Source organism: Anabas testudineus, chromosome 15 (assembly GCF_900324465.2).
Source record: "Anabas testudineus chromosome 15, fAnaTes1.2, whole genome shotgun sequence".
In the NCBI taxonomy this organism is placed as follows: Eukaryota; Metazoa; Chordata; class Actinopteri; order Anabantiformes; family Anabantidae; genus Anabas; species Anabas testudineus.
Genome location: NC_046624.1, coordinates 15,069,995 through 15,097,994, shown reverse-complemented (window position 1 = coordinate 15,097,994; position 28,000 = coordinate 15,069,995). Strand labels below are relative to the sequence as shown.

Here is a 28,000-nt window from a genome sequence, read left to right as displayed (position 1 = left end):
AGGGAGGTGGCTAAATGCATGTGAGCTCAGGCTGGTTATAAACTGAAGAGACTAATTACAACAGCAATCAGGTGTGAGCAGCAGAGAGAGGAAGTGCTAATCAAGGTGAGTGGAGTTGAGGAGAGTGTGTGTGTGTGTGTGCAGCAGAGCACAGGAGGAGGAACAGAGGAACCTTCACCTAAACGTACACTTTAACTCTAACCAGATGTTTATGACTTGCCAGTGGTGGTGCTCTCTCTGCAGGGAGCACAAACAACCTATATGGTAAGTTAAGCTGGAATCAGGAGGTCAGGTGTTAATGCTGCTGCAGGTTGTGTGATCAGACCTCTTTGGTGCTCTGTGTGGCTGTGGACAGTTTCTATAAATCCAATCATTTAAAAGGCTTTCAGAGTTTTGACTATAGTCTTGGTTTAGTCAACAGTAACCTGAAGCATGAGTTTCCTTGCTCAACATTCAACTGCACCCACTGTGCAAACTTTTGCCCAAAGAGTGTTTTTTCCAGTGTCTATTCCAGTTTTTTTTTTGCATCTCCTGTACTTGGGCTGTATTGCTACCTTGCCTGAAGTGTCAGTAGTAAGGTAACACGACAAATGAGTAGTTTGTGGAATGAATAGAGACCCTTTGACTGGGTGCGCATGTGGTCTCTCTCTCTCTTTGACCCAGTATTTGGCTTTGTACTCTGACGCGTGTTTAAAAAGGTTATAATCTGGTGGCTTATTTGCAAAAATCCAAAGTAACCAGCTGGTCTGCTATTTGAATCTAGACTAGTCAGAGACCCCCCCTCCCCTGCGTCACCCCCAGCAGTTCTGCAGCCAGTCTCTCGGTGCCAAGTGTGTGAACGCAGAGCGGTGAGTTTAGCTGCTGAATGAGTCTGGTTTAATAAGAGTAAGTCTGTTTCTTATGTGTACGTCAACAGAGAGTACAGGACAGTATTCAGACTGCTGACGCAGCCTGCCAAAAATACTCAGTCTGAGGGGGAGCGAAGGGGGATGAGTATATGGGATGCCCACAAAGTGCACGTTGTTTGGGGGCAACCCAGATAATGCACATGTGTTGTGCATATCTGATTCTGTTCTGGTGGAGCTCCAGCAGTAACGGTGACAGGGTCAAATGGTCATAAAGTCGCAGTGCTGCTAAAAGTGTGTCAGCAGGGTACTTACTGATAACTGGATATACGATATCAGCAGAAACATAGTACGACACAAGGGGCCCAGAGATGTTTGTTGTCTTGAGCGTTGTGGATGTTTTGAGTCTTCTTTTCTATCTTTTCTAGCTCCGACACATGCACACACTGGAAATGTGGGCCTCTGGGGCTGTGCTCTGTAGGCCCATTCAATAATCCATCCATGGATAACAGGCACTCTAATGCATGTAAAGAGTCTGCTGCTGACGTAGAAACTCTCTTTCTGTCAATAATCCAGCGTGCATGTTGTGATAGCTGTGGAGGAAGTTGAAAGCTGACCTTGCTTTGGTCTCTACGTTGCTGTGGGCCAGAGGTTGACAGTCTGAGTCAAAGTATGGTGCAAGCAAGTGACCGTGTGAGACCGTAGATCCTCCTCACAGACTCGCACACTCCACAGCAGGGGCCGCATGAAAGAGCTCTGAGAATAGATCCCACTGAGCTGAAAAACCACAACTAGATTATGTAAACTGAAATGTGCTCAGTACACAAGCACACATAAACTACAGTGTTGGAGTTCTGGATAACTTCTCAAGCTGCTTGGTTATCAGTGGTGCTCTGGCTTTAAGACAGCTGCTATTCTCACAGTGATAAGCTGTTGTGTTGATCTGAGTGACGCAAAGAGAAGGAACTTCATGATGTTCAGCTTAGCTTCAAGAAATGTTTTCCTGTGTAGTGAAGTTACAGTTCACTGGAACGCCTTTCCACAGAATATGCAGTTCTATTAGCAGGCTCATAGCAACACTGGAACCGCTCTGTGTATTTTATTGATTTGCTTTGCACACGTTAGGCCTTGCTTCTATTTTGTTATAAAATTTTGTTTGTCTTAGTTAGTTAGTTTTCTGTTGTTGTATTCTTGAGAGGCAGGAGCAGTGAGCCCACAGGTTAGAGCTTGGATGTAGGAGACTATTAAACCACAAATTGTCTCATAATCAGCCTTCAGCATTAAATCAGTCTAAACCCAAGCTGTTCTGCTTCACAACACATGATCTCATTTGTGGATCATGTGTTTTGAGACAACTAGAGGCCTTTAATTAGAAAGTTCTATCTGGAAAGCAGACGGGCAATAGCATGTACACAAGCAGTGTAATATGATGCTGTGGAGAGAAACCAGGTGACCGAGATTGGATCATCAAAAGTGTCGTTGTGTTGTGTTATATTATATAATCAGATGCCCTCTGGAAGGTCACACAGTTAACTGAGCGCAAATCTAAAATAGTAGTCAAGAGCACATCATGCTGTTTATTATTATTGTTATTATTAATAATAGAGGTGTAACTTTTTTGTCTAGAAAATGTCAGATTTCCCCAGAACCCAACATGATCAGAGTATTCAAAAAACAAAACTGAAAGATCAAATCAACTCTCTTTAAATGTTTGTACAGACATTTAAAGAGCACAGATGATTTTAATCGTCCCCTGGCTTGATTTTACGTCTGGATAAAGCATCTTGAGTGTTGAGGAGGTGAAATGGGGTCAGTTTGGCTTTTATTAAAAAACACATTTCCATTCATCACTCTGTTGAAATGAATACAAATTGCACAATCCCATAAAAGGGTGTGGTATAATATTTCTGTGAAAAGAAAAGCCATTTTTTCATCATGGGATTAGATTATGTAACTTTCCATGGTGGTTCACTCCTAGGAATAATTGGAAACATGTATCATTTGAATTTTTAAATACCAATAGGTCATTGTCAGTTTTGCCTGTGGCTTTATGTTTTATCCTGTTTTTGTGCTGTCCACAAAGTGAGCTGCCTCCATATATTGAAGGAAAAAGTGTTTTCGCACAGGAAAGGAAACAATCTGGAAACGGATGGAGATACATGGACAATTCTGCAAAAATCTAGGGTTGGGATTATTGTAATAATTCAGATTTGTCGACTTCAGATGCTCAGCAGCATTACATAAGGTGAGGTTATACCACTTTACGCATAACAAATGAGTTTAGTCTGAGCTTTAGTACTCACCAGATTATTTTTCCCAGTTATACAAACGATAATCACAAGTTAATCATAGACAGTATATTGTATATATTAAACATTGTACAGGCCTTAACCTGCCCTGGGGCTTAGTGTTAGTCACTGAGCTTGGCATGATGTGGGAGAAGGAAAGGGTGCAGTAAAACAGCACAGTTCGCATACTAAACTCTGCTGAAGTTGTGCTGAGGTTTTTATGCTGTGGTTATCAGTCTGGCCTCGTTGAGTAATGTCAGAAAAACAAAAAAGACTTAAAAGACTGTGGGGGATGTTCTATATGTGGTATGTGTTCCTCAAAAACTTACCCAAAGACTGTGTTCTTGTCTGAGATGTATTCATTACCCCTCTAGCTTTGACATTTTAGGTGTAGAAACATAAAACGGTCTAAGCAATGTTTCCATTTAATTCATCTCTGCTAATAAAACATTTTCCCCAATCCACCTAGAGCCACATGGAAAAAATCTTGTTGACTCAGTTTGCCCTTTTTAAAGTGTCAAATGAACTAAACGGTTTTAACTAATTTACAGAAATTGATTTAAAAGACATCCTGTTGCCTAATGCGGGGGCACTTTGTTATTCTGTTTATTGTTATTTGAAAATACCAACGCCTGTCTGGTTTCCATGTGTAAACTGAGGGTTCACCTTTCATTGTGTCGTATCGTGACCCCGAGTCATGCAGGAACAACTAAAAACAGCACTGTAACAACAATAAAGCTATGTCTGAAATGCACTCATTTCACATGTTTATGTTACTCTTACATCCCACTCTGTAGAAATGTGGAGTGGACCGTTTCCTGATCTCGGTGTGGCATGTGACACTTTTTATTTTATTTTATTTTTTTGGTCTTTTTGACATGCATTGACATCAGCGCCTATAGATTTGTGCTTCAAGTTTATTTTATCTGCAGTAACCTTATATATTCCTTGTGTCCTCATAGTTTTGATGGTTTCAGCAGATGGCCTCCAAGGTCAAGAGGGTGTAGCAAACAAGTGGAGCGGGCGTCTTAATGGAGTAGCATGAGCGAGACTGGAAAATTCAACTTGTGCCATCGCAGCCAGAGATGTAGAGAGAACAATTGAGTAATGGGTTTCAAGTGAGGTAAACAGGATGTTAAATGGACATCGCCACAGCATAGAAAACATAATAATGGCAGCAGCCCAAAATAAAATAAGACTTTGTCCCGAGTCACCCCTGCTTGATTATTTTCATTATGAACCATGAACCAACAGGATGGGTGAGAGCCTCTGATAAGATAAAGAAATGGGCGTGGATGAGGATTGGAGAAAGGTTTACACACAGACAATCGCTGGAATGAGGAGTAGATCGAAATGATGGAGAGCTGAAGTATTTTTACAGGTGAAAGTGTTGGCAGGAAATACCTGAATTGATTTAACACGTGATGTTATATGTGAGAACACACACGAATAGGGAAAACATACCTGATGACATGAATACAACAATTTAACACATGAACTTTACACGTGTGGCAGCGGAGTAATGTTAAACACCACAGTCGCCACCTTGTTTTAAAGTGTATAAGGCCACAGTGCAGAACGTCGTCCCTGCTTAACAAGTTTTAACCTGTCACATACGGAGATGGTATTGATTATTATAAGGGTAAACAATACATCAAAGCTACAGTGGTGGTACCAGCTCACCAAACATCTCATGTGGGTGATGTGATATTAATAAAAATTACAGAGAACATATTGAAACCAGGAGCAGGTTGCACCACGTCCACTCCCAGATGACTAACCTCACCCTGCTAATACGTGACTCATTCAGAAGAATAGAGTGAGTAAAATAGACAATATAAAGTCAAGTTGGCGTTTCTGAAATGTGATGGTTTGTTTTAATAATAATCTTTAAGATTTAACATATTCACAAAAATAACATACCTCAAATTCTGAAACATTATTTCAGCAACTAAACGAGGATATGGATACATATGTCTGTTGTGCCTTGGTGTTACATTAGCTAATAATGCCTTAGGGATTTTTTATTATTTTTTATAATTAGAAAATGCTACAGATGATGTGCTGACAAATACATTTTGATATTCGTCCAGTTTCATGGGTGCAACACATCACATTGACATTTACATTCAGTCATTTGACAGATGCTTTTATCCAAAGCTACTACTAGACCTATTGTAAGGAGGTCTTGACTAGGGACCTACATGAGTTAGGCCTCAGCTGGGATTTAAAACCCTGTTTATTAATTCAGTAAATCATGTTATCATTATTCTCACATACTGTACATTCATTACAGCGGCCAAAGTCATCCGATCTTAGACAATCAAGATAAATTCAACACAAGCAAACACTCAAACACATCTATGGAACATTAACCGGATCAGATACGTCCACATTTGAACTCAGTGTTTGTGTGAGCAGAACAAAACATAACTTGTAGGTTTCAAGAATAATAAAATAAGTGTGAACTTGTTAAAGGTGAAATTATTTATCGTAGACTATAAGTTCTTTATTAAAACGTGTTATATAACACTTGTTAAACTCAAGCCAGGCAGCAAAAGAGTGCAGAAATGAAAGGAATGCACACACACAATCCTCCTCCTCATATGCAGAACAGAATCTGAACCCGTTAACCTTTTATTACTCCCAAATGATATGAGAATTCACTGTGGGGAATATTAGGAACTCACTGTCTGTTAGAAAGACTGACATGAACTCCTACTCCTACTTTACTTCATGACCTTTTTCACATTCTGTCCTTTGTCATTTGAATCATCATATGTTTATCCTTTCTGAAAATGAATGAGGTTATTGATGAATAGACAATAGATGTAATTGAGCTTCTCTTAAAATGCAACATTATAAGGAGAGATGCATCTGATTTATTGAGGGATAACCGTAAATAGTAATTAGTAATAAAATAGTTTATTTCTAAGCCTATTTCACAAAGCAAGAATGAAGATGGATTTGAAAATTAGTAACGCTGAAATTTAAAATCAAATAAAATGTAAAAAAACATAAAAACTGCACGTTTGAAAGTTGGAGGTTAAGCGCACATTCTTAACTGTAATTCTTTTTCCATTTGGCAAAGCTGCTACATTTGTTTTAGATCATTTTGCACCTGAAATGTAGTCCTTTGCCAATATTTGCTAAATTAGAAGTAAAGGATCAGGCTCGGGAAGAAGGAAGGGATGAATGGGCTGATTCAACAAATAAAGTTCTGCTTTGCAAGGAATGTAAACGGCCCATCACGAGAGGAATTTCAGGACTAAAGCCAATTTTGAAGTAGCTGGACTTAAAATTAGGTGAATCCCTTAACGGCCTGTCTCAAACTTAGTTCCTGTCCACAAATGCATCACTGGTTTAAGAGGAATCGATTGTTTGTGCAGCAGCAGATTTGCAGCTCATCCATCGTGACAGGGATTTCAAACATGTGCGTGACCCCTGCAGACCACTCGCATTGTGTTGGGAATTTAGGTAAAGATAAGGAGGGAGAACTCCCTGAGGAGTTTATACATTTGCCCATCTCTGCCTTTAATCCTCCAGAACAGAGCCGTGCATCACAATTCTTAATCCCAACAGGGATTTGCTTCAATCTTACTGCGTCTCCAGAGCCACTTAGGGCCTGAAGAGGCCATCTATTGAAATTCCTTTTTCTACCGCTGTCCTCTTAAATCTCAGCATGTGGCCAGAAAGCCACTTCCAGCCCATTAATGTCATGCCCTCCTCCTCTCCCTTAGCACGCCTCTTATGCCACAAATTTCACAGGATATTCCTTAATTAGACATGTGTGGTGTTTATTTGCTCATGAACATGTGTCCTAAATATAGTGGGGGACAGAGGGAACTGTCTGGGGTCAGCAGGAAACAATGAGAGATGAGAGATTTTTGTCTGACAATAGAAATCTCCAGTCATCAAAAAGGAGGTCAACGAATGCTTCTCCTGGTTCTTCCTCCAGGTTCTTGCCTCAGTAACAAGCTACTGTGGGAAAATGTGGATTTACTATCAGGTTGATCTGGGTTCATGTTCAGCTTTTACATACCGTAAAACGGCTTTTTTCACACGTGCTTCACAGAATCAGGTAAAAGAAACAGTTTAACTCCAGTTGAAACAGTTTTCATAGCTTTTTGCTTTAATTTGATCTTCTACAGCCATCTTTTTTTACAGTTCTCCTTAATTTTCTTATTTCCGCATTCAGTGTCTGTTGAAGGAGGTGTCTAGAAAAAACATCCTCTCTCTTTTTGTCTCCCTCTCCCTCCTCTCCATGGAAAATCCCAGTCAAGTCTCTCCCATGTCTCCCTGAGAAGCTGCTTACTAATTCCCCTTCAGCCACACAGGCAGAGAGTAGAGATGGAGTACTAGTAGGTTTATATATATTTTACAACAGGAAATAAAAACATTTAAGTTGCCATTTATAGATTTGAAGTGTGTTTTGTCACAGTTGTCCCCGAGTCCTCTATGGCTCAGCTGTCTCTTGTTGTGTTTGGGTCAGAGAGGAGGGAGCCTGACTAGTGCTGTTTCATTTGTGGTTTCTTTCCAGAACCAGTTTTTTCTTTTTTTTTTTTAGACAGTGCAGACGGGGTGTGGATGTCTGCGTACCTACCATAAACTCTGAGCAAACACAGAGAGACGAACACGTACTGTATCCAGTCTCAAAACCAGCCATAAACAATGCTTCGGCACAGCGGCGCAGACAAACCTACGTGTGGTGATGAAATTATGCACTGCTGTCAATTCTCGCAGACACTTGAGAAAACAAGTTGTTCTCTAACAGTTGTAGGAGGAGGAATTGTTGTTGTCACTTGTTTTTGTCCTTTTTTTCCTCAGTTGTCTTGCATTAATTGCAAGCATGTTTTGCAGAAGTGAGTCATTTGTTCCTTTTCATTTAGAGAACAACAATTAGATATTTGTAATTGCTTTCGTAAGAGGCCATCGCTCGATTTTTCCCAAGTTTCTTGACAAATGCCTCAGGCAAACTGTCTTAAAGATCCTTGTGTTGCTGTTAAACACAGCCAGCTCTGACTTTCAGCACACATTTATGCACTGACTTTTTAGTTATTTTGATGCCAACTGGTACACTGATTCACTGTCTGTTCAGCAATTCAACTCGGAACAGCAAATTAAATCCAGCCGTCTTCTTTACTGCCAGATTGTCAAAACAAACAAAGCAAGTGAAATAGCCAGTAAATGTCTTTAATAAGAGACCTTATTCACTGCTTCCAGTGTTAACAATAATCACGATAGAGAGTCCACAATTTGATATGCAAGAGTTTTACAGTGTGCCATTTTACTGCATTGTGGTTTTTCTCTTAAGCTCCTAAAAAAACATCTGTTTTGTGCACAAGCTGAAAATGGAGGAAACAAAACGATTTCTCTTCTTGAATATTAAATAAATTAATTTCTCTTTTGAAAGGTAACCTTCACAATTTGTCTAAATAAGACTGGACTACATTTAAAACATATCTAAGAACAATTAGTAACCAAATTATAATTTATTATTATTGTCTAATAATGTAATTTCTTGTCTCTAGTGGCAAGAAAAAGCAACTTCCTGGTTTTCTGCATAAACCGATCTTCACCAAAGTCACAATTACAAAAAGGAAACTAAATACAAACCTGAAGAATCATCTATCAGAAAAACATCAAAGTAAATCTACTACAAAATTACTTCAGATGCACAAAATCAACTTTTGGAGTGACCTCAACCCAATAGAGATGCTGTGAAATAACCTCAAAGAGAACCGTTCACACAGACACTGGTGCCAGTCTGGGCATGGCTGAGCTAAAGCAGGTCTGGGTTTTACTTACTTTTTCCATTGTTACTCAGTATGCTTATTGGGTGTCTTCAATAAAGACATAAAAGATCATGACCGGTGTTTGTGACACTGGTGAAGATCAGATCACATTTCATAAAAATGTTGTTATAAAGAAAACCAGAAAATTGAAAGTAGTTAATTTACTTTCATTACATTTAGTGGTGTTTATAAGTTAATAATTATGTTTCAGTTACTTTGGGGCATATCAACTCTGTTATATCGTCACACTAAATGGTTAATAACTTATTTCCTAGAGATGTACCTTATATAATGCATGCATATGATCCACCATTCTCATTTCGGAAATCACAGGATGACTATAGGTGATCAAGTTTCATATCAGGGGGACTTTTTGTCAACACAAAGATTAATCACCAAAGGAGAAGGTGTGAAAGCCATCAAATAGTTGTCAGACTGTTACACAAAGAGAAAGTGATGTGATGATTAACATCACTACACATCACTAGGTTTCCTTCACTGGTGACGATGGCTTCAGGGGCGACAGGAAATTATACAATTCTCAATAATTCCTCAGTCTGAGTTCAGTACAGTTGCATCACCTAAATCTAAACGTCATGGCACAGACTACAGGTATAAAGTGGTGAAAGAAGTAGCTGCCTATTTAATTAAAAACAGCAATGCCGCAGGGTATAAAAATGCTCAGTTACAAGTTACAGCCCCACAGTTAGTTTCCACTTTCTCTGATCAGCTGTCTCTCTGAGAATGCAAAATGTGAGTGGACAGAGTACAACTATTGAAAAACAATCAGTTAACCTTATAACACATTATAGAAGAGTTGTATCATTTCTCAAAACACAAATAATGTGAGTATTTATTATAGTACTACTCCTGCACCTTTGCCAAGAAGGGACCCCCTTTTGCTGAACTCACTACTTAAAATATAAAAGTAAGTAAGAAATTGGAAAGTCTTGCAGTTTATTAATAATAATTCAGAATAATATACAACATGTAGGCAAACTGGACTATAATTATTGATGCTCAAAGGTGTGCGCCACTTCAATGGTGCAGCTTATTATAGAATAATACATGTTATCTAATGAATACGTAATTCACCTGAAAATCAGATTCTGTTGTGTGTTTTGTGTTGTGTGTTGTGTGTTGTGTGTTTTGTGTTTTGCCTACACAGGCTGTGTAGTCACATGACTCACCTTTTTAAACTCTTACCTGATGCTGTGCACGAAGCCATGTGGTCTCGAGTTTTCGAGGAGCACCTGAAGGCAGCACTGCGGTGTTAAGGGCAGCTCGGAGGCAGCTCGGAGGACAGACGGACCGCACAAGCCTCCACAGACGGCGGGGACAAGGTAGGACATCTCCGTGGGGTTCGCTCACACTATTACCTAGCTGAAATCTTTCTTTTCAGTCGGTTGTGGTTGTTTAATTACGAAGAACAGCGGCTTTTTACACTCGCATTCAAATAAAACTCGACTTTAAGTCGGGTTTGATGTGATAAAACCCGTTAACCGTTACTTTTTCCAGACGTCTTTCCGCTCCGTGCGCTGATTTTTGTCCATATTTACGGTGCTGTGTCTCGGTTTGGAGGATTTTCACTCATAAATGAGGACAAAGGCTCAGTTTGTGATGGGGCAGAGCCGCATGGATCCTTTGTTGACTGGAGCTCGGAGAATTAAAATTACCGCCAACATCCAGCATGGTCGTCCGGCCGCTCAGTGTAAGCTAGCTAGTTGGTTAAAGTAGTCAGTGTTAGCTAGGTTAGCTAGTTACTTACTGTCACAGTGCTAGTGTGGGGGACATGGTTAACTAATAGACACGTGGAAACCTAAACTTGATCTGTTTTCTTACAGCTAACCTATGTTAGTTAATTAAAACCCCATTTACTATCATATTATCATTGGACTTATTATTCATTGACAGATTTAGAGTTGATACCCTCTGATGATAGGATACCTGCTAATGGAAACAGCTGTCATCAATAATATTGAGTCCCTACTTAAAGGATTTTATTTTTTAAACCTGCATTTTGTATATTAGATGAGCTATGAAGTCTCAATGCACCCTGGTGATAAATCATGGGACACATGACTCTTTTTTTCTGCCTGCAGGGAAAGCATGTGTGTGGCTGGCAGCATGTATGACATTTCAGTAGTAGCACGTGGTAACTGTATCATAGGACCTGACAGTAGGAAAAGGTAAAAAAACAACAAAGGAAACCCATAAACCCATTTATTGCTTCATCTCCGAGTAAGTGATGTCTCAGGAAGTGGGGTTTTAATACCTTTCCTGCTGTGGTTTGGGTAGAGCGACTGTAAGTCTGTTTCTATGTTGGTCGTCTGGTCTTCTTTTAGTTACTTAAATGTGCCATTATAATAATGATCACTGCAATGTTTGCTGTAGCACATATTTCTCATTTTGAGTGTATGCTGTTTAAATGATTGTAGAGAATAGTTGAGTAGGATTCCCATAAACTTTATCCCAGGACTGGAACGCCTCTAAATGACAAGGGATGTTTTAGACCATGAGTGAGTGAGTGAGTGAGTGTTCCCTGGCTTGGCTTCATGTCACACGTGTCTGTGCTATTTGTGACTCCTCTGACCCTGAATGAAGGAGATGAGCACACCAGAATGGTGCCTTTGTTTCACATGTGACAGCAGATGGGATAGCAACATTGATCCACCACTGGATCCACATGAGCTGCTTTAAAAGAGTGGGAGTTAGGTTGTCCCAAAGTGCTTATTTCATAGCAAGAAACATATTTTATATTCCCTTCCACATGTTGGAAGGATAAAATGGGTATGATTTTGTGGTTTGTGGCAACCTGTGTGAAGAGAGAATTAGGCAAAACTGAGTCATCAAAATGCAAAACACGTTTACCCTTTGTCTTACTTGTTCAAACCCATCACCATGGACTGTAGTGTAATCATAATAAGTGGAGTTGCTAGTGCCAGTTCGTCAGCCATTTAACCAGACAACCTGAACCAACTAAAAAGACAGACAGCTGGAGATGGGCTTTGGGCTTTGTTCCTGCCCACTCTTGAGTAGCGGGAAATTATTTGGGGCTTAAGGGGGTGGGTCAGGATGAAGACAATGGATTTGGAGACCTTTTAAACTCCCTTCCTCCTTTGACATAGATTTTTATTTTTATTTTCCAGAGTTTTTCCTCAGGATTTACCATTATGCCACTCAAGGCATTTAGTGTTCTCACAAATGATGTTGGTTAAAAAGCATCAACTGTAAAATTGCCTGTCTTGGGTTTTTTTTTTTTTTTTTTTTTTTTTTTTTTTTTTGACACAATGGTTGTGAAGCCAGTGTTAAAACATTGTCTGCACTAACTAAAATCTAGACAACACTGTTAAAAATGGAAAAGAGAGACACATTATACAATTCTATTTGTACAATGCAATTATTTATTTTACCTTATTTGATCATTTGTAATTAGTCAAAGCCCAGCTCCTCCACCTGGCGCACACCAATGCACTGGGATCGTGTTGAGACCTGCTTGAAATGTGCTTCGTGTGCCAAACTAAATGTTGTTCTGATTGGTTTTTCTGACCCCAGTTTCCCAGAAAATAAAGGCCCTGTCGTGTTTTTAGAGGTTTGTTTGAATGAATTATTTTGGTGTCTAAGTGTCTTTGTCCGTCTGAGCAACAGGACTGCCACAGTGATACCTAGGCCCGCTGAGTCTGCCTGCTTTGACCATCAATGCCTCTCTGTTTGTGGACAATGAGGTGAGCATGTATTTGGCCACCTGTCAGGTTCCTTCTGTTCACAGCCTATGCTTCTTAAAATGAACTTTGTCTGTGGTTTAGAAGTTCTTTATCTGCAGAGTTTTATTTTTTGTCACTAGGACACAACGGTGTGTGGATAAGCTGTGTGAAAGGTTGGCTTCCACGCCAAAGTACTGCACAGTGTTGGCATATGATGGAGTTGTGCAATGTTTTGGTAATATTGCATTTGCTGTCAGACTAGCTGCAGATTTAGATCATGTTTACATTGCCACTAAATATACCAACAGACACAACTACAAAATAAAGTAAAACTTGTGCATTCAAGTTTGGATCATGATGGCTGCTGGTAAGGGAAAGTGCAGGTTACACTATAATGCTGTGTGCATTTTTAGGTTGTAGATGTAGCTGACAGACTTATATTTCTGCTTCGGGGGGGTTATTGTTGGTTGTTGTTGGGTGTTAAGTTAAGTAACAAGTGGTTTCTCTGGCTTTTTACAGTGTTGTAACATTATTGAGTAATTGTTGGTTTTTAAAAAGAAAATATGTTAAGGTTACCCATGTGTTCTTTCATGACTTTTTGTCCTGACATCTTCTGACTTTGGTTCTTTTCAGGCAGACTAAGAACATAGTTATTAATACTGTCCTTGAAAGAAGGACAGAATGAAATGTAGCATGAAATAGGAATCAAGGTTGTAAAAGTCAGTGTACTGCACCTCACTGTTCAAGACTGTTGAGCAATCGTGTGTGTGTGTGTGTGTGTGTGTGTGTGTGTGTGCGTGCGTGCGTGCGTTTGCGTGTGTGTCATTCTAGAGCGACATGAAATTGGAAACTTGGTTGGCAGGCACAGATGTGAATGGCTTATGTATCATCACTGTATGGTGTAACAAGTTGAGCTGTAAAACTATTTTAAGAAGTGCAATGTCCGAAAGAAAAGAAGAAGAATGTCCATGTTTTTGCTTTTGAAGAATGTACAGTTAGACAACATTAGAAGATTGAGTTGAGAGGCATCTGGGGTTATCTTGTCCAGGGTATCTCGTACCACAAAGCTGGTTATCAACTCGTTTTGAAAACTTTATTATTCTTATTAGGCTCTGATCATGTTCATGTGAAAGAGGAAGTTGTTAATTAGAAGCATTATTTCCAGAAGCATAAATGAAGTACTTCATAATCTATTATGAATCTTATATTATGAGTTGTAAACCTGCCCTGTGTTTGTTAGAAACCTGGAGTGACCCATTATGTTTGAAACGGCAAACATTCCAACTGCTCCATTACACTTGGGTGTTATATTTAGCACATTATTTTAATAGCTTGTATCCCTGTTGAGATCCTGTATGAATGATGATCTGAATTTATGGTACTGGGAACTAGTAACTTAAAGCTTAATGTTTTGATTAATAGATAACCCACTATTCTTCCTATGTGGTACAGGCTCCAGGACCTTAAAAACTTGTGGCCACTCAATCTATTCCTCAGAAATAGTTTACCTAACAAGTGAGAAAATAATCAGCTTATCTGTTGTTCTTTACACAGTAGTAGTACTTCTGACCTCTGATAATTTTAGGTGTACAGATTTAGAGAAAACAGGTTTGTGTGCTATGTCAACGTTGATGTATTTGTCTTTTGTCTGCTGCGTCAAACACTATGAAGAGATGTCAAACAATTTTGATTTCTGTTGCATTTGTATGTAATATGTAATACACTTAGAAGTGTGAGATTTACTTTCATGTTTTTAAATTGCAAACATACATGCTTATTTGGTAACTACTGATGTGACCACTTAAGTAGTCCTCACCTTCAGTCCAGATTGCTAGAATGGAAACCAGCAGATCCTAAACACCATAACTAGGAAGGTCCAGATTTTGTGACTAGTTTAATCTATGCTGCATCCAGAGCGTTTTATAAATTGGCAGATTTACCAAATGACATCTTCTGTATTTCAATTTAGCAGATTTCCTGAGCACAAAGACTTTTGGCATGAGCTTAGCATGCATATAGCAAATGTTCAGGAAAACATGGAAAATGTCACCACTGATCATGCAAAAAGAAATAGCTCTCAGTTGTGGTTGATTCCTAGAATGGCACTTTAGTCTTGTACGGAGTAGAGAAAAAGCTATGACTTTGATAAGAGTGTTTGCCTCTATATGCACTGGCAAATGCCCTTGAGGAAAGGGGTTATTCTTCCTTCCCTTCATCATATGACCAGCATCAAACTATTTTGTGTGTCAGCCTGGGAATAAAAGAGACCCTGTTAGAGAGGTATGTTAGAGGCAAGAAAATTGTACTCCTGTCCCTCTCTATTAAGATGTAGCTCTGAGTTCAACCCTTCTGGAAAAATTACTGTTAAATGATTTTTTTCTTCTACTGTCTCCCAAAGTTGAATGTCAGCTTCACTGTGGACTTCAGTCGTTGTTGCTGTTGTCTCAAGTGTTTGTCAGGTTGCTGCAGACATTAGAAACCCAAACTAATTCCGCTTCAGCATGAATAGATAAGTTCTGGTTAACCTGAAGTCTCAAACATTGCTACATCTTGTGGTACGAATGGTTTGTGGTACAGAACTGCACAGCCCAGGAAGCGTTATAAAATAATGTTTGACAGGCTGCACCTAAGTCTAGTAGACTCATACTTCACTCAATTAGTCGTTCATAGAGCCAATTTCTGGACTTTTTATTTTCCCATAAAATGCAATTTGTTGCATGTAAACAGTGGTAAAATATTGAAGTTGATGTTTACTATGTTTCTTCGGGTACAGTCCTGTCTTACTGAGAGTCGGCATCAGACACAAGTTATCAACAGCACTACATAGCAAAATGCAGTTGTACCTATATATTCTGAATTACCCAGGGGCCAAGAAGAGGAAAATGAAAACCAATCCAGTGATATTAAACTATATTATACTTTGCATTTGTCTGATCAACAGCAGAAGTTTGCTTAAAACATAGTTTACTGTATTGTAAGAAGAAGCCTGAGCAGGAAATTTAAATTCAACAAAAATGGGTCTTTCCGTGAAGTTTAAAAAAACGTTTGATGGGCCCAGGCCAGGTTCTTCAAGTTGCATAATTAAAATTCTGGGCATAGTTTTGACCACTTTGGTGATGGCAGACAGACTAGTCTGAACTGCCCCCGTTTGGCCAAATGGGCACTATGTGCTTTACTTTGACATTAGAAGAGGAAACAATAAATTACTGTGACTCCTGTTAAATCTTTTTCAATTGAAGCACCGTTTGTTGGAGTTGGATGTTGCTGAGAGGCCAGCCAGTTAAAGTGTCAGACGACTGCCAAACTCTGCAGACTCTGTGTGTGTGTGGTGGGCACCATTTCGACACCAGGCAGCTCAGGCCATCTGGCTCATTTTGTTGAGATGTTATCTTCAGAGAGGCATACGTGAATGTGGGCCATATTAACGCTAATGTGTTTTTAACTCGTGCATGCTACTTTGTTTTTTTTAAGTGTGACTTGCGGTGCTGTGTATAATTCCTGGCTGTGATGAAGTTTGGCTTCACTGGATGCTCCTGTGGGATTTGACTGTGCCAAAACAACCAGACGAAAGAAAAAAATAATTCAGAGGTGTGTGAAATCCAGCTCTGTGTTTGACAAAAAAGCCCCTCTAAACTGGGTAAGGGCTTGGACAACACAAAAGTCACATAACTGAATGTAGATGCCTTCTTTAGGGTTCAGGTCTGGGTTATTCTGGAAAACAACTAGTTCATATCCCATTTTCACCAAGTACAGTGGAAAGTGTTTATAGGTTTTCTTTCAAATAGACATGCTCAAAGGTGGTGTAAAAAGCCAGCTTGTTTAAAATGTTAAATATGGTGATAATGGTGCACTTTTTTGGTCTGTCATCGGAGGTAGTTGGAGTGTTAGACTCGATACTCGACCTTTGTCCTATCTCACGTGTCACCAGACCTTTCCCAGAGACAGTTGTTTCTCAGAATTGAACTCTGCTCAGTCAGTTCAGTATGGCTTTTGTGCATTACACTTAATAAGATATAGTATGTGTGGCCTCCTGCATATAAAACAGTCTCTATCCTTGCTAGGAATATACTCATGACCAGCCACATCAACTGTGGGACTCATCATGTCTGTCACTGAAAAGTAACTAGACATGCTTCCAAAATATTGCGTGTGTAATTAATGCATGAAAGCATAGGAGCTTTAAACAGAAAAAGGAATAATAGAAGGTGAAAACAAAATAAGTTGAACATTTAGGACCAAGGGAGCAACAGACGTGAAAACAACGATGGAAGTGTGGAAGAAATTAGGAGGATCTGTATTGATTGAAAAGTAGGATTATTCTGAGTGTAGAAAAGATGGGAATGTAAAGGGAGGAGAGACCAGAACATTGTGTAATACTGTAATGAAATTCTTTCCTTTAATGTTAAATTCACTTAATTGTTCAGCACAATTCTGAAAAGTCTTAATGAACTAAACATGAATCTTGTTTTCTTAAAGATTTACATCTATATGCCAAATAGCAACACAGTTGCCAGGAATGTACATCTAAAAATGGGTGGAGGAGAACAGGGTGTTGTGAGATAAAGCGAAGAGGGAGGGATGAAGTCCAATTGGCAGTAGACAGCAGGGTGTCTACCTACTAAACCTCAGTATAGTATAAATGAAGTATGCAGAGTGTTGGTTTGCGTCTGACCAGAAGAAAGAAGTGTTTTGTTCCTGAGAGAGCTCTGCTCTAAGCACAGTAAGTTTATATTTGTGAAAGTGGTTTTCTTGAATTTTTAATGTGACAAGAAGGTCACCAGTTTTCCATGTAATACTTTTCTAAGGCTATTTTTAACATTAGTGATTAAGACATACTTTCAACTTAATGGGAAGTGAGTTTAGCACATCTATCAAACAGGTTTTCTACCACTGGTGTTGGAATACAGCTGGTGCATTTGTTTTTTTAAAACTGAACCTGATGCTTTTAACTGAATTAGTCGTTGTTGTCTTTTTTCTCTTCAGATAGCTAAATTTGTTCATGCATTAACTGGCTGATTGAATATCTAAATATAGAAAGGCAAGCCAGGTGGCTGCTGGTGATAATCAATGTCAGTGGTAGCAGACTAAATGCTTAAAGCATTAAACACATTTGTTATCTGTGTATTGCAGACCCGGTGCCCCCCTGATCAAACCCAGACTGAACACGTGCCTCCACCTCACTAACAAGAACCATGACAGCCATCAACGCACCTCGAGACAAGTAAGAAAAACTGGGGAAACATCCAGTGAAGACTTCTTGGTGTTCTTCATTTAGTGTTTTCTTTCACTGGACAGAATGAGATGTGGATGAGACCCAGTGGATAAATTATTCTGCATTGTTTATATTGAGTTGATGTATTGTATAATCACTGTGTACAATGTACTTTGATGTGAACCTCCTTTTGCCTCTTTCCTAGATACCATGCAGTGTGGATAATACTCTTCATCCTGGGTTTGGGAACCCTCTTACCATGGAATTTCTTTATGACAGCAACTATGGTAAGTTAGGTAACATTTTTGTGATGGCTAGAGTCGTGAGAATGTGAGGTATTTGTAGGGGACTAACCTCTAGTAGAATAAAAAAGGAAGTGGAATAGTAGAGCTCTGTTGGTATCCTTATAGTTAATGACAATTTAATTAAAAGGTCAGGCTTCCCTGAGAAGAGGGTCAGCTAACGTAGAGGAAACAAAGATTGTTTGTTGTCTTTTTAAAACCATCTGGTCTCACTCAGGATTCCTGATCGGACTCCAGTGGGTGGATTTTCACAACAGTGGTATAGCCTCTTTAATCCCCGTGCCCCTCTTAGAGCTTTATAGGGTTAACTTCGTAAAATGTGGAATTTCAGTTTCTTTAACCATGGGGAGGAAAATCGGACCCACCCTTTGGGGAGTTATTTTTATTTACTACCTACCTTTAAACTAATTAGAAAGGTGTTGGTTTAGTTTTGTATAGTCTTTGTTACTTATTAGTTGTTATTTTGCAGTGTTAAGCTTTTAGTTCACCTTTCAGTATTGGAAAATGTAATAGGTACGTTATTGTCCTGCAATGTTAAAGAAAAATAAAAGTTCTAGGTTTTGAAAAACAAAAAAAAAAAACTAAATGCCTCTTGTGGCAAAACCTGTATATTGTACATCAATATACAGATTTTATTGATGTGACACAAAGTTATCACTCATTTTAAGTTGTGTTAACTTGCAAGAGATGCTAGTTATTGTAATAAAGGTGCATTCCTCCATTTTTTTTTTTCCTCCTCAGTATTTCACAAGTAGGCTGAAGAACCCGCCTACAAGTCTGTCCCCTAATCAGACGGCTAACGAGACGCAAGGAGTTGATACTCGCAGTGTGCTTGAGTCAAAGTTTAACAACGTGATGACGCTCTGCGCCATGGTGCCTCTGCTCATTTTCACCTGTCTCAACTCCTTCATACACCAGAGGTATAGACCTGCTGCTGCATGCAAACTACCCTCTTGCTTATCTGTAACCCTTAGTTGCTATACACCACTATACTCTGTGTAACACGTGCATGTATGTTGGTATGCTTCTGGTATGTTTGCTTTAATTAAAGAGGACTTTAGAGAGATCTGGGATGGATCCTGACCATGGCTTACTCTGTACAAACACACTAAGGAATGCTATTTATGTTTATAATTGCCGTTAGTTTTTTCTTTATCTCTCCCTGTTTCTCTTCTAAACGTTGACTCTCTTCTATTTCTGCTTTTTTCATTAAGTAATGTTTCTGTTTATACATGTTTATAAGATGAACAAAGCAGAACTCGTTGTGACCTAAGGCACTTTTCCTCTGTCTTGCACTTTCTGTTTGAAGGATGTTACCCTACTCATAATAGAATGAGCCTCTTCCTCCCATAATCGAGAAATATTTGTTTTGACTTGTGTTTGACATTGAACTGTGTGTCATTTCTCTCTTTTGTTTGACTGTGTGTGACTCAGGATTCCTCAGAAGCTTCGGATTTCTGGAAGTCTGGCTGTCATCCTGGTGGTTTTCCTGTTGACAGCGGTGCTTGTCAAGGTGGACATGGCTCCACTGCCATTCTTCACCCTCACCATGATCAAAATTGTCTGCATAAACTGTGAGTTTAAATACCTCGATAACTTTGAGTGATAACTACACAGTCCTTCAGAGGTTGCTTCAGGGACAGTCTCTCTGACCTCCTATACAAGAAATTTTAAACCCAAATTCAGTTAATGTGGCACAAAATAAAAAAGGGAGGCACAAAAAAGACTTAACCTCGCCTATTTGACTACACATTAAACTAATAAAAATGATTATGTCAACTTGTTTTCTCATTCTTTGATCCAAGTTATCTACACCTATGGTGTTGGAAAAGTCTTTATGGATTTTAATATAAATGCACATGCAGGCATACACAGATTTATCCCATATCACACTGAGCTTGAGAACACAGTCTGTGATCTACCTATGTTTCTTTATTTACAGTGGTTCACAGAGCAGCAGGGATAAGTTCACCCCCCTCCTTAAACTTCATAGGGAACAGCCCTTTATGTTTGATTTGGAGTGGAGGATGTCATGAACTTGAAGCTTTGATATTGTAGTCGGCACATTCCTCTGACTGGACAAGGTTTCTGCTGCTAATTAACTGGTTTTATCCATTAGTGTAGTGCAAGTATGTAGAAATACTTGTTCTTGGCTACACCATAATGTAAAATGAAAATAAAGAAGTTATATTTATAAACAGTTATGGTCAGCATCTCTCACTATTTAATTTCGGTGGGCCTCTTTCTCTGATGCTGTGTGCTAATGTCACAGTGACTCTTCAATGTGTCTTCTTTTCTCTGTCCCTCCTCAGCGTTTGGAGCAGTTCTTCAGGGCAGTCTGTTTGGGCTTGCAGGGATCCTGCCTGCCTCCTACACCACTCCCATTATGAGTGGACAGGGGCTTGCTGGCGCCTTTGCTGCTTTCTCCATGATCTGTGCACTGGCCAGTATGTGTCACACACAAAGCACCAGTGCACCTCCTCTGTTACGTGAATAGACAAACGATTTGAAGAAATACACCTTCCTATATTTTCACAATTTTTAGCTGTAACAGACATGATCCAACCATCAGTCCATTAGTCAGGCCTTAGTCCATGCTAACATTAATTGAGGAGGCTGACAGTGGGAATTATGCAAAGACGTATTCCCTTTTGGCAGTTAATGTAAATGGAAAATAATGGTTTACTGAATTCATCATTTACTTTTACATTAGAAATCGCCAGCATATATATGCAAAGACATCACAACTATAATCAGAATGTTAAAGACTATGTATAGTTGATGATGCAGGTGGCTCTGTCGCCAGTATAGTTGCTAAATAGAATAGAGCTGAAATGAATGGTAGATTAATCAAAAGGCAAAAGTAAAATACAAATATTTTGACAATAATAGTTTAAGTAGTTTTTCAAGAAAACGTAGCAGTTCGGTGATTTAAAGGAGAATGTAATCAGCTGATTGCTTTAATTTAGTTATTACTTAATTCGTTATTTATTACAGACCTAGCATAATATAATCCAAACATTCTACATCTGAATCTAAATGTGGACTTAATTTGAAAAAAGGAATACTGACTGAAATAAACATTGCAGTATTTTCCTGATGGTATAATCTAGAGGAAAACTATTGAGTTAGATTCTTACCTAATATTATTTACATATAAGTTTATATATAAGTGCACTCATGATTCTGCTCCTTGTCTTTGTCTACAGGTGGGTCCGCCCTGCAGGACAGTGCCTTTGGGTACTTTATCACAGCCTGTGTTGTGATTCTCTTGGCCATAATGTCCTACCTCACTCTGCCCAGGATGGTAAAACCTTATATTCTTTAAAATAAACATTGTTTACAGAGATAAATTCTGTCTAGTTTCCACAGAATGTATTTGTCTTACAACCACTCTCAAAACTTGTACATTGTTGGAAAACTTAAGAGAAGTGCTGTTTGGTTTTAGATAAGTGCTTTTTCTGTGGTTTACATGGAGTTCAGTGTCTTTATTTGTTCCATTCAGTCCAAACTCTTCAGTGGGTGAAGTCATAGAAAACAGGAAAAGGAAAAAGATTTAACAGCATTTCTGGGAAAATGTTGTTCCCAGAAATGGGAACAACATGTGTGCCCCCTGTTTTTGTTGGCTCATTACATTGTTGTCAATTTCAACAGGAGTTTTTCCAGTATTACATGGACAGTAATAATGCTGGACGTTCTGCTGATGAGGAGAACAAGATGGATTTACTTAAAAAAGGTACATATTCTCACAGGTGTTCCAGTCGTGCTCTGTATGCTTCAACTGCTTAAATTGATTTAAAGCCTCCGATTGCGCCATCAGGTTTCACTTAGCATAACTCTGTAGCAACTGCAAGTTTCCAGTGTAACATTGTTGACAAAGAAAATGAAAAGGAGTCTTACTTCCAGAAACTTGTGTTGAGCATCTGGAGCATTTTTGTTGCTGTGTAGTTTTAGCTTCTCAGTTACACCTGAATGATGGCTCTCTATCCTATACCCTGTCCATTAAAATCAAACCCAAATAGTTTTCCTGTATTGATTTGGCAAGAACTTGACTGACCACTGTGAGTCTGATGCACTAATGTCTGGTGTGAGTAATGTGAGCATTAAAATAAATAACAAGTGACCCCACATGCAGAGTAATGGTAGAGAGCTGTTTTGTTTTTGTTTCTCAGAAGGTTCTGCAGAAAATCAAACAGGAACGGAGGTTGATGCGAGATCCAGTGCATCTGTTTTCAACATCTTTAAACAGGTGAACTTTCTCACATTGTGACAAATCAACATTAATGAATCCTAAACAGGTGTGGTTATCAAAATTGGGTTTTGTTGCTGTTTGACAAATTTTTAAACCAACATTTTCATATGAAGTTACACAATGAAAGACATTGCTATACAGTTGTATCTGTAAATGTACAGTTTGTCGTCCCAAACAAACTCTTTCTCTACATATTTGAACTGTTTCATGTTATTGATAAGTTAGTCTCATGCTCTCCTTCCAGATCTGGGTGATGGCTCTGTCAGTGTGCTTCATCTTCACTGTCACCATTGGAACATTTCCAGCCGTGACTGTTGATGTCAAGTCGTCAGTAGCAAATGGGGGCGCTTGGGGTGAGTCACAGTCTCTTCCATCGAACAAAGATTGAAGGGGATGGTTGCCACGTCTTTGTCCCAATCCAAACATTTATTCCCAGACTTGCAAGGGAACAAATCCCTTTTTGTTTGTTTCCCAAGAAGAAGACAGCGGGTGGGGAAAATGACTGACTTGGATCCTTTTCATTTCCTGTTCTTCATCTAATTTAATTTTCTCATCGCACAGTTTCACTACATTAGACTGTTAACTTTTTTTCTTAGTAGTTTAAATAGAAAATGCTGTAGACAAAGCAGCCCGTAACAATGCATAAATTGCCTTTTGTGCTCTAAGCACTTTCAAGTATCTGCTTTATGAAGAGCTGTTCTCTGTTGGCTTGTAGTGTAGCTCTGGAAAGTTGGCAGCTCTCTCCAACAGGGAGCACAGAAGCTGTCGTCAGTTTGGTTTCTCACGACCTGGAGTCAGTTTTAAAAAAGAAAGGAAAAAGGAACCATAACACCAAAGTGTTCCTAGTCTTCTGGGTGTTTTGGTGCGACGCTGTGACTGTGAGTCACAACTGGAATGCAGAGTAAATGGATGGACCATCTGCGGTCATCCACAAAGGAGAAAACTACAAACTTCTTTAACCATTCAAACCCACAAAGATTTTCATCCAACCTTAGTTCTTTTTGTTGGTATTGTTGGTAAGAGCTTTTTTTTCCTGCCATTTCAGAAACTTACTTCATCCCTGTGGCATGTTTCCTCCTCTTCAACTTGATGGACTGGGCTGGCAGGAGTCTGACGGCCGTCTGTATGGTGGTCAGTAATAACACTACGACATAAATTAGACATTTTAGAAACAAGTTTTTGTCTTTTCAACCTGCTTGAAAGGTCAGTTTGGTCTTTCATGGTGCCATGTTCAGCTGTTCACATAATATGTGAACAACAAAATCAGAACGTTTTAATAGTGATTATCATGCAGTAACACGTTTCCTCCATGAAACAGCATCTATAAAACAAAACTGGAACATATTTTAAAATGTACCAATAAATTAGTCACGACCAGTGATTAAACAACATGAAAGTCACATGACAACACTCTTGCTTGTAAAAACCCCTCTTCTATAAAATCCTTTGCGTGTCAAAATATTTACTGTATTCTGCTGTTGTAACTTTAATGAAAGTCTTTGGCTGCACAACATGTTTACACATGAATGAATCCTTGAGTCGTGAGAGGAATTGTCGATAAACATCAGTTAGAGTTTGTGGTAAAAATAAAGGAAATGGGTTTGGAACGAAAACTTCCATCAATCTATTATCCTAACCACTTTTCCTGTTAAGGGTCTCGGGGGTGCTGGAGTCAGTTCTAGCTGTCACGCAGTGAGGTGGACAGATCGCCAGTCTGTCACAGGGCAGAGAAAAAGCCTGCTCTTCTATAAAATGCAAATCTGAATGAATAATGGCAGCTTGATCATTGAAGTGCTAAAATGTTCTCAGTGCTGTAAAACATCTAAACATCACATCTATTGTCAAAGATTTGATTTTCTAGCCTATAATCTACATTCAAACTATTTCCAGCATCTAATTCTTAAGCTTGTTTTCGGGTGTTAATTTTTTTCTAAATATTGGTTTCATTTCTGGCAGAACATAAATTTAGCTCTCATAAAGCTTTGTCCAGAAAATAAGAAATAAACAAACACATCTAATTTTCTGCGATCTACAGGAAATGACTATATTGAATTAATTAATTTTGTACAAGCTGAGTTTAGTTAAAACAGTCTGAACTGTACTGGAATGTGGAATGTGAGAGCAGATAACAGTAGTCAGCTGCTCCTGGACCATGTGAGTTTATTTATTGTCATTAGACGCTGATCAGGATGCTGATGGTTTCACTGATAGTTCCTTTCATTTCCACTAAGTTGCATATAAATTTCTGAATAAACGCTAAAAAAAGTGAATCATCATGTAACAATTTGTTTCCCAAAAAGGTCAACGCAGTTTCCAAAAAGTAAAGATATGCATCTCTTATTATCATCAAACTTATACATCAAAGACCAAATAACATAGTCATGTCTACACGCACACATACTTCACATACATGTATTTAAAGTGTGGAAAACGCCTGAAGTAGCCTGCAGTCGCTGATGGTTCCATGTTTGTCTCTGTGCAGCCGGGTAAAGACAGCATCTGGCTCCCTGTCCTGGTGGGTCTGCGGGTCATCTTCATCCCTCTGTTCATGCTGTGTAACGTCCAGCCTCGCTCCTACCTCCCTGTGCCGTTTCACCATGATGCCTGGTACATCATCTTCATGATCTTGTTTTCCTTCTCCAACGGATACCTGGCCAGTCTGTGCATGTGCTTTGGACCCAAGTAAGGACGCACACACGCACACACACACACGGACACACAGCCTACCACAAATGTCCACATCATGTGTATCAGACAATTTGTTCTCATAACAAAAACATCACTGATGTTGTTATTAACAGAATTAGAAGAAGTTACATTCTTGAATATTAAGAGATTCAGATTTGATAAAATGCTGTAGAACCCAATCTCTAATATATAAAGTTAAGAACTGTATAAACAGCTTGTAGTTTTATGGGGAGTGTTGTTGACGTTGTGAGGTTGCCAGACAACGACAAGATTCTGGGAATCCAGGATGGAAAAAAACATGTTATTAAATATGTAAATATGTAAAACCACACACTCAGTGTAAGACACAAACATCTGTTGGATGGTGAACCACCCGTTCCTAAGGAATGTTGTCCCACTCTTGTCTCCTTACAGGAAGGTGGCACCGCATCAGGCAGAGACTGCGGGGGCCATCATGGCCTTCTTCCTGTCCCTCGGCTTGGCGCTGGGCGCTGCAGTGTCGTTTGCGTTCCGCGCCATGATCTAAGATTTCCAGCAGAACTTTCAGTAGATGTAGATTAGAGCCCCGCCCTCCCAGAACTCTGTCATTGCCCTAACGGGGGAGAACCTTTCAGTCACTGCACTAACAACGCTCCTCTGGAGCAGTCTGGCTCAGTGGAGGCACAACAGCTCATAAGAAGACTAGAGATCCTCGTTTCTGGAGGTGTACAGTAGAGACTCGTCCCACCATCATGGCAACAACAGAAGCTGAAGTGGAATTATTTTATCCTATGACTCTGTGCACTATTTCCCATTTCAAGACCAAAAGTAATAGAAAACCACTTATAGTGGACAGAAGTCATAAGAGGTTTTAAACAGCTGTGCAGTATTATTGAAGACAACCTGTACACATAGTATCCATGAAATACTCCTTGGCATAAAATGATGAGAAATAATGTTTAAATACAAGATTACATTTCTGTTAAGATGAAGTTTTATCATTATAAATTTAGTTGAAAGAATCACAGTTTACTTTGTGAGGCTCTTAGATTCTGGCTTTTGGCTCGTCTGCCTAAACTGTTGAATCAACTCATCAGTTTGTGAATTATGATCCTCTGTGTTACTTTTTCTTTCTTCTTCAAATGACATCTGCACATGAAACATGGGCGACACATCACCCTGGACTGTTGCAGCTCTTTAACTTTGATCAAGCCAAATAGAGAAAGACAACATAGGAAAATGATTAACTTTGAAGGGAGGTCGTGACCCATCAAACAGCTAACGTGCAGTGTTCATCTTCCTCGTAACCAGTCACTAAATTCTGGGAGAATGAAAGGACGAGGTCTTTTTTTAAACTCCATAATCTGGTTCACTTCATCGCAGAGTTTGTGAATCAGTCTTTCCTGTAGTTTCAGGTTTTAGCACAGTTTGTCTCAGTTTGTTTACTCTGAAGACCTCGACATCACTCACCTCAAGGAAACAGAAGTCACATTTTCTTCCCATACTTTCACCACGTGTGAAGTTTCTCCTGTTTGTCTTCCTGATAAAAATACATGAGATTTTACTATGATGTATATTATAAGCAGCTGAACTCTGAGTGAGATAAGTACTTTTTAAATCTCCCTCTGGAATTGGTGCCATTTTACATTTTATACCAGATGTAGTTTTTTAGTGTTTTTCAGACTTGTGCTGAGTTAGTTTTGTTTTGATGAATGAGGGGAAATTTATAGCGTTATATAGTTGTTTCTCTGCATTTGTGTGGCCTTTTAATGTTTTCTTTTTTTAAAGTCTGCTTTAGTTATACACAGTATTATCCTTAATACCACCTGTATACATCCTAACAGATTTTTTTTTTTTTTAAAGTATGTCCATTCTGTACTCTGTGTTTTGGTCGATGTGGGAGTCTGAAGTGGACTATGACAGTATTACTCATGTTAAAACAGTTCTGAGAAAATTAAAACTGTGTATTTTTATGACTCTGGCTCCACCTGTTGGTCACCTTTGGGAACACACTGCTGATGATGTTAGAAGTGATCTGACAATGAAGAATCATGTGAACCGTGAAATACTATTTATTTAATTTCACAGTCAAAGTGCTAATACCACACTGCGAATACTTCGTAACGAGTGAGCTTTCAATTAATGATGTCTTTCTAGTGCATTAGTATTCAACACACCTGCGGTGCTGCATCACCAACAGGTGCTCAAATGCTCCCTGTGGACTCTAAACGTGTTTGACGACTCCAGAAAAATTCACTCCAAAGATGATGGATTAAGTTTCAACCGAGGATCGTGGAGCAGCTGTCGAACCTGCAGCAGATTTAACGCAGTGAGTGTAACAACAAAACAGAAATAAGGTGCAGTAAGTTTCTTTTAATTTGTGTATTTAATGTATTTAAGCAGTAACATGATGTACACACAGGTGACTACACTTAACATCAACCTCTGGTTATTGAGTCTTATTTTTATATTTAACTAGAAAAGATTAAATGAATGTTGATCATTCATCATGTTAAAATCTCTGAAATATTTCTGAAGAAACATGATTTACTAGGTTTTTTTTTTTTTTAAACCTTGTTACTTCTTTTGAATCAGTAACTCAGTCTGATTGACGTCCAGATAAATCTACTTCCTAGAGGAGTATTTAACTTTAGAGGATGTACTTACAGTAGTACTTCAGCTTGAGTAAACAATTTGAAGTGGTACTTCTGCTTGTAGCGCAGTACTTTTATAGACAAGTACATACACTTTTAACTATCTGGGTTTGTGTAAAAACCAAGTAGAAGTAAAATTAAAGTAAAAATATAGAAAATCAGTTAAATGTTGTAACCTTATGACAATGTTTTAAAAGAATTATGAAACCCAACTTGGATTAGGCTGCTAAGTTTAACCAACAGAAGAAAATACTGCAATAAAGTCCCATGTTTAAGGAAGT

At 38.9% G+C, this 28,000-nt stretch overlaps 1 protein-coding gene across 5 annotated transcripts; it reads left to right on the top strand.

Annotated features, from left to right (window-relative positions):
- The first annotated feature begins 17 nt into the window (after positions 1-17).
- Positions 18-27,041, top strand: LOC113159000 (equilibrative nucleoside transporter 1). 5 transcript variants are annotated; one of them, XM_026355444.1, is made up of 14 exons: positions 18-105; positions 10,097-10,271; positions 17,763-17,853; positions 18,050-18,131; positions 18,888-19,066; positions 19,581-19,720; positions 20,459-20,593; positions 21,356-21,453; positions 21,801-21,882; positions 22,319-22,395; positions 22,643-22,751; positions 23,444-23,529; positions 24,881-25,080; positions 25,501-27,041. In XM_026355444.1, exons 3-14 carry the CDS (start codon positions 17,825-17,827, stop codon positions 25,610-25,612), a joined length of 1,329 nt encoding a protein of 442 aa, XP_026211229.1. In that variant the 5' UTR covers positions 18-105; positions 10,097-10,271; positions 17,763-17,824; the 3' UTR covers positions 25,613-27,041. The 5 variants fall into 5 exon arrangements, with proteins under 5 accessions (XP_026211229.1, XP_026211232.1, XP_026211231.1 ...); XM_026355447.1 differs by lacking the exon at positions 10,097-10,271 and having other exon boundaries at positions 55-105; XM_026355446.1 differs by lacking the exons at positions 18-105; positions 10,097-10,271 and adding an exon at positions 12,565-12,653.
- Positions 27,042-28,000: the final 959 nt, after the last annotated feature.

Excerpts from the sequence above, each read along its gene's own strand:
- LOC113159000 (XM_026355444.1), top strand. The coding sequence starts at position 17,825 with ATGACAGCCATCAACGCACCTCGAGACAA. Across the intron at positions 18,132-18,887 it reads TCTTTATGACAGCAACTATG|TATTTCACAAGTAGGCTGAA; the intron begins GTAAGTTAGGTA and ends TTTCCTCCTCAG. Across the intron at positions 21,454-21,800 it reads ACCTCACTCTGCCCAGGATG|GAGTTTTTCCAGTATTACAT; the intron begins GTAAAACCTTAT and ends CAATTTCAACAG.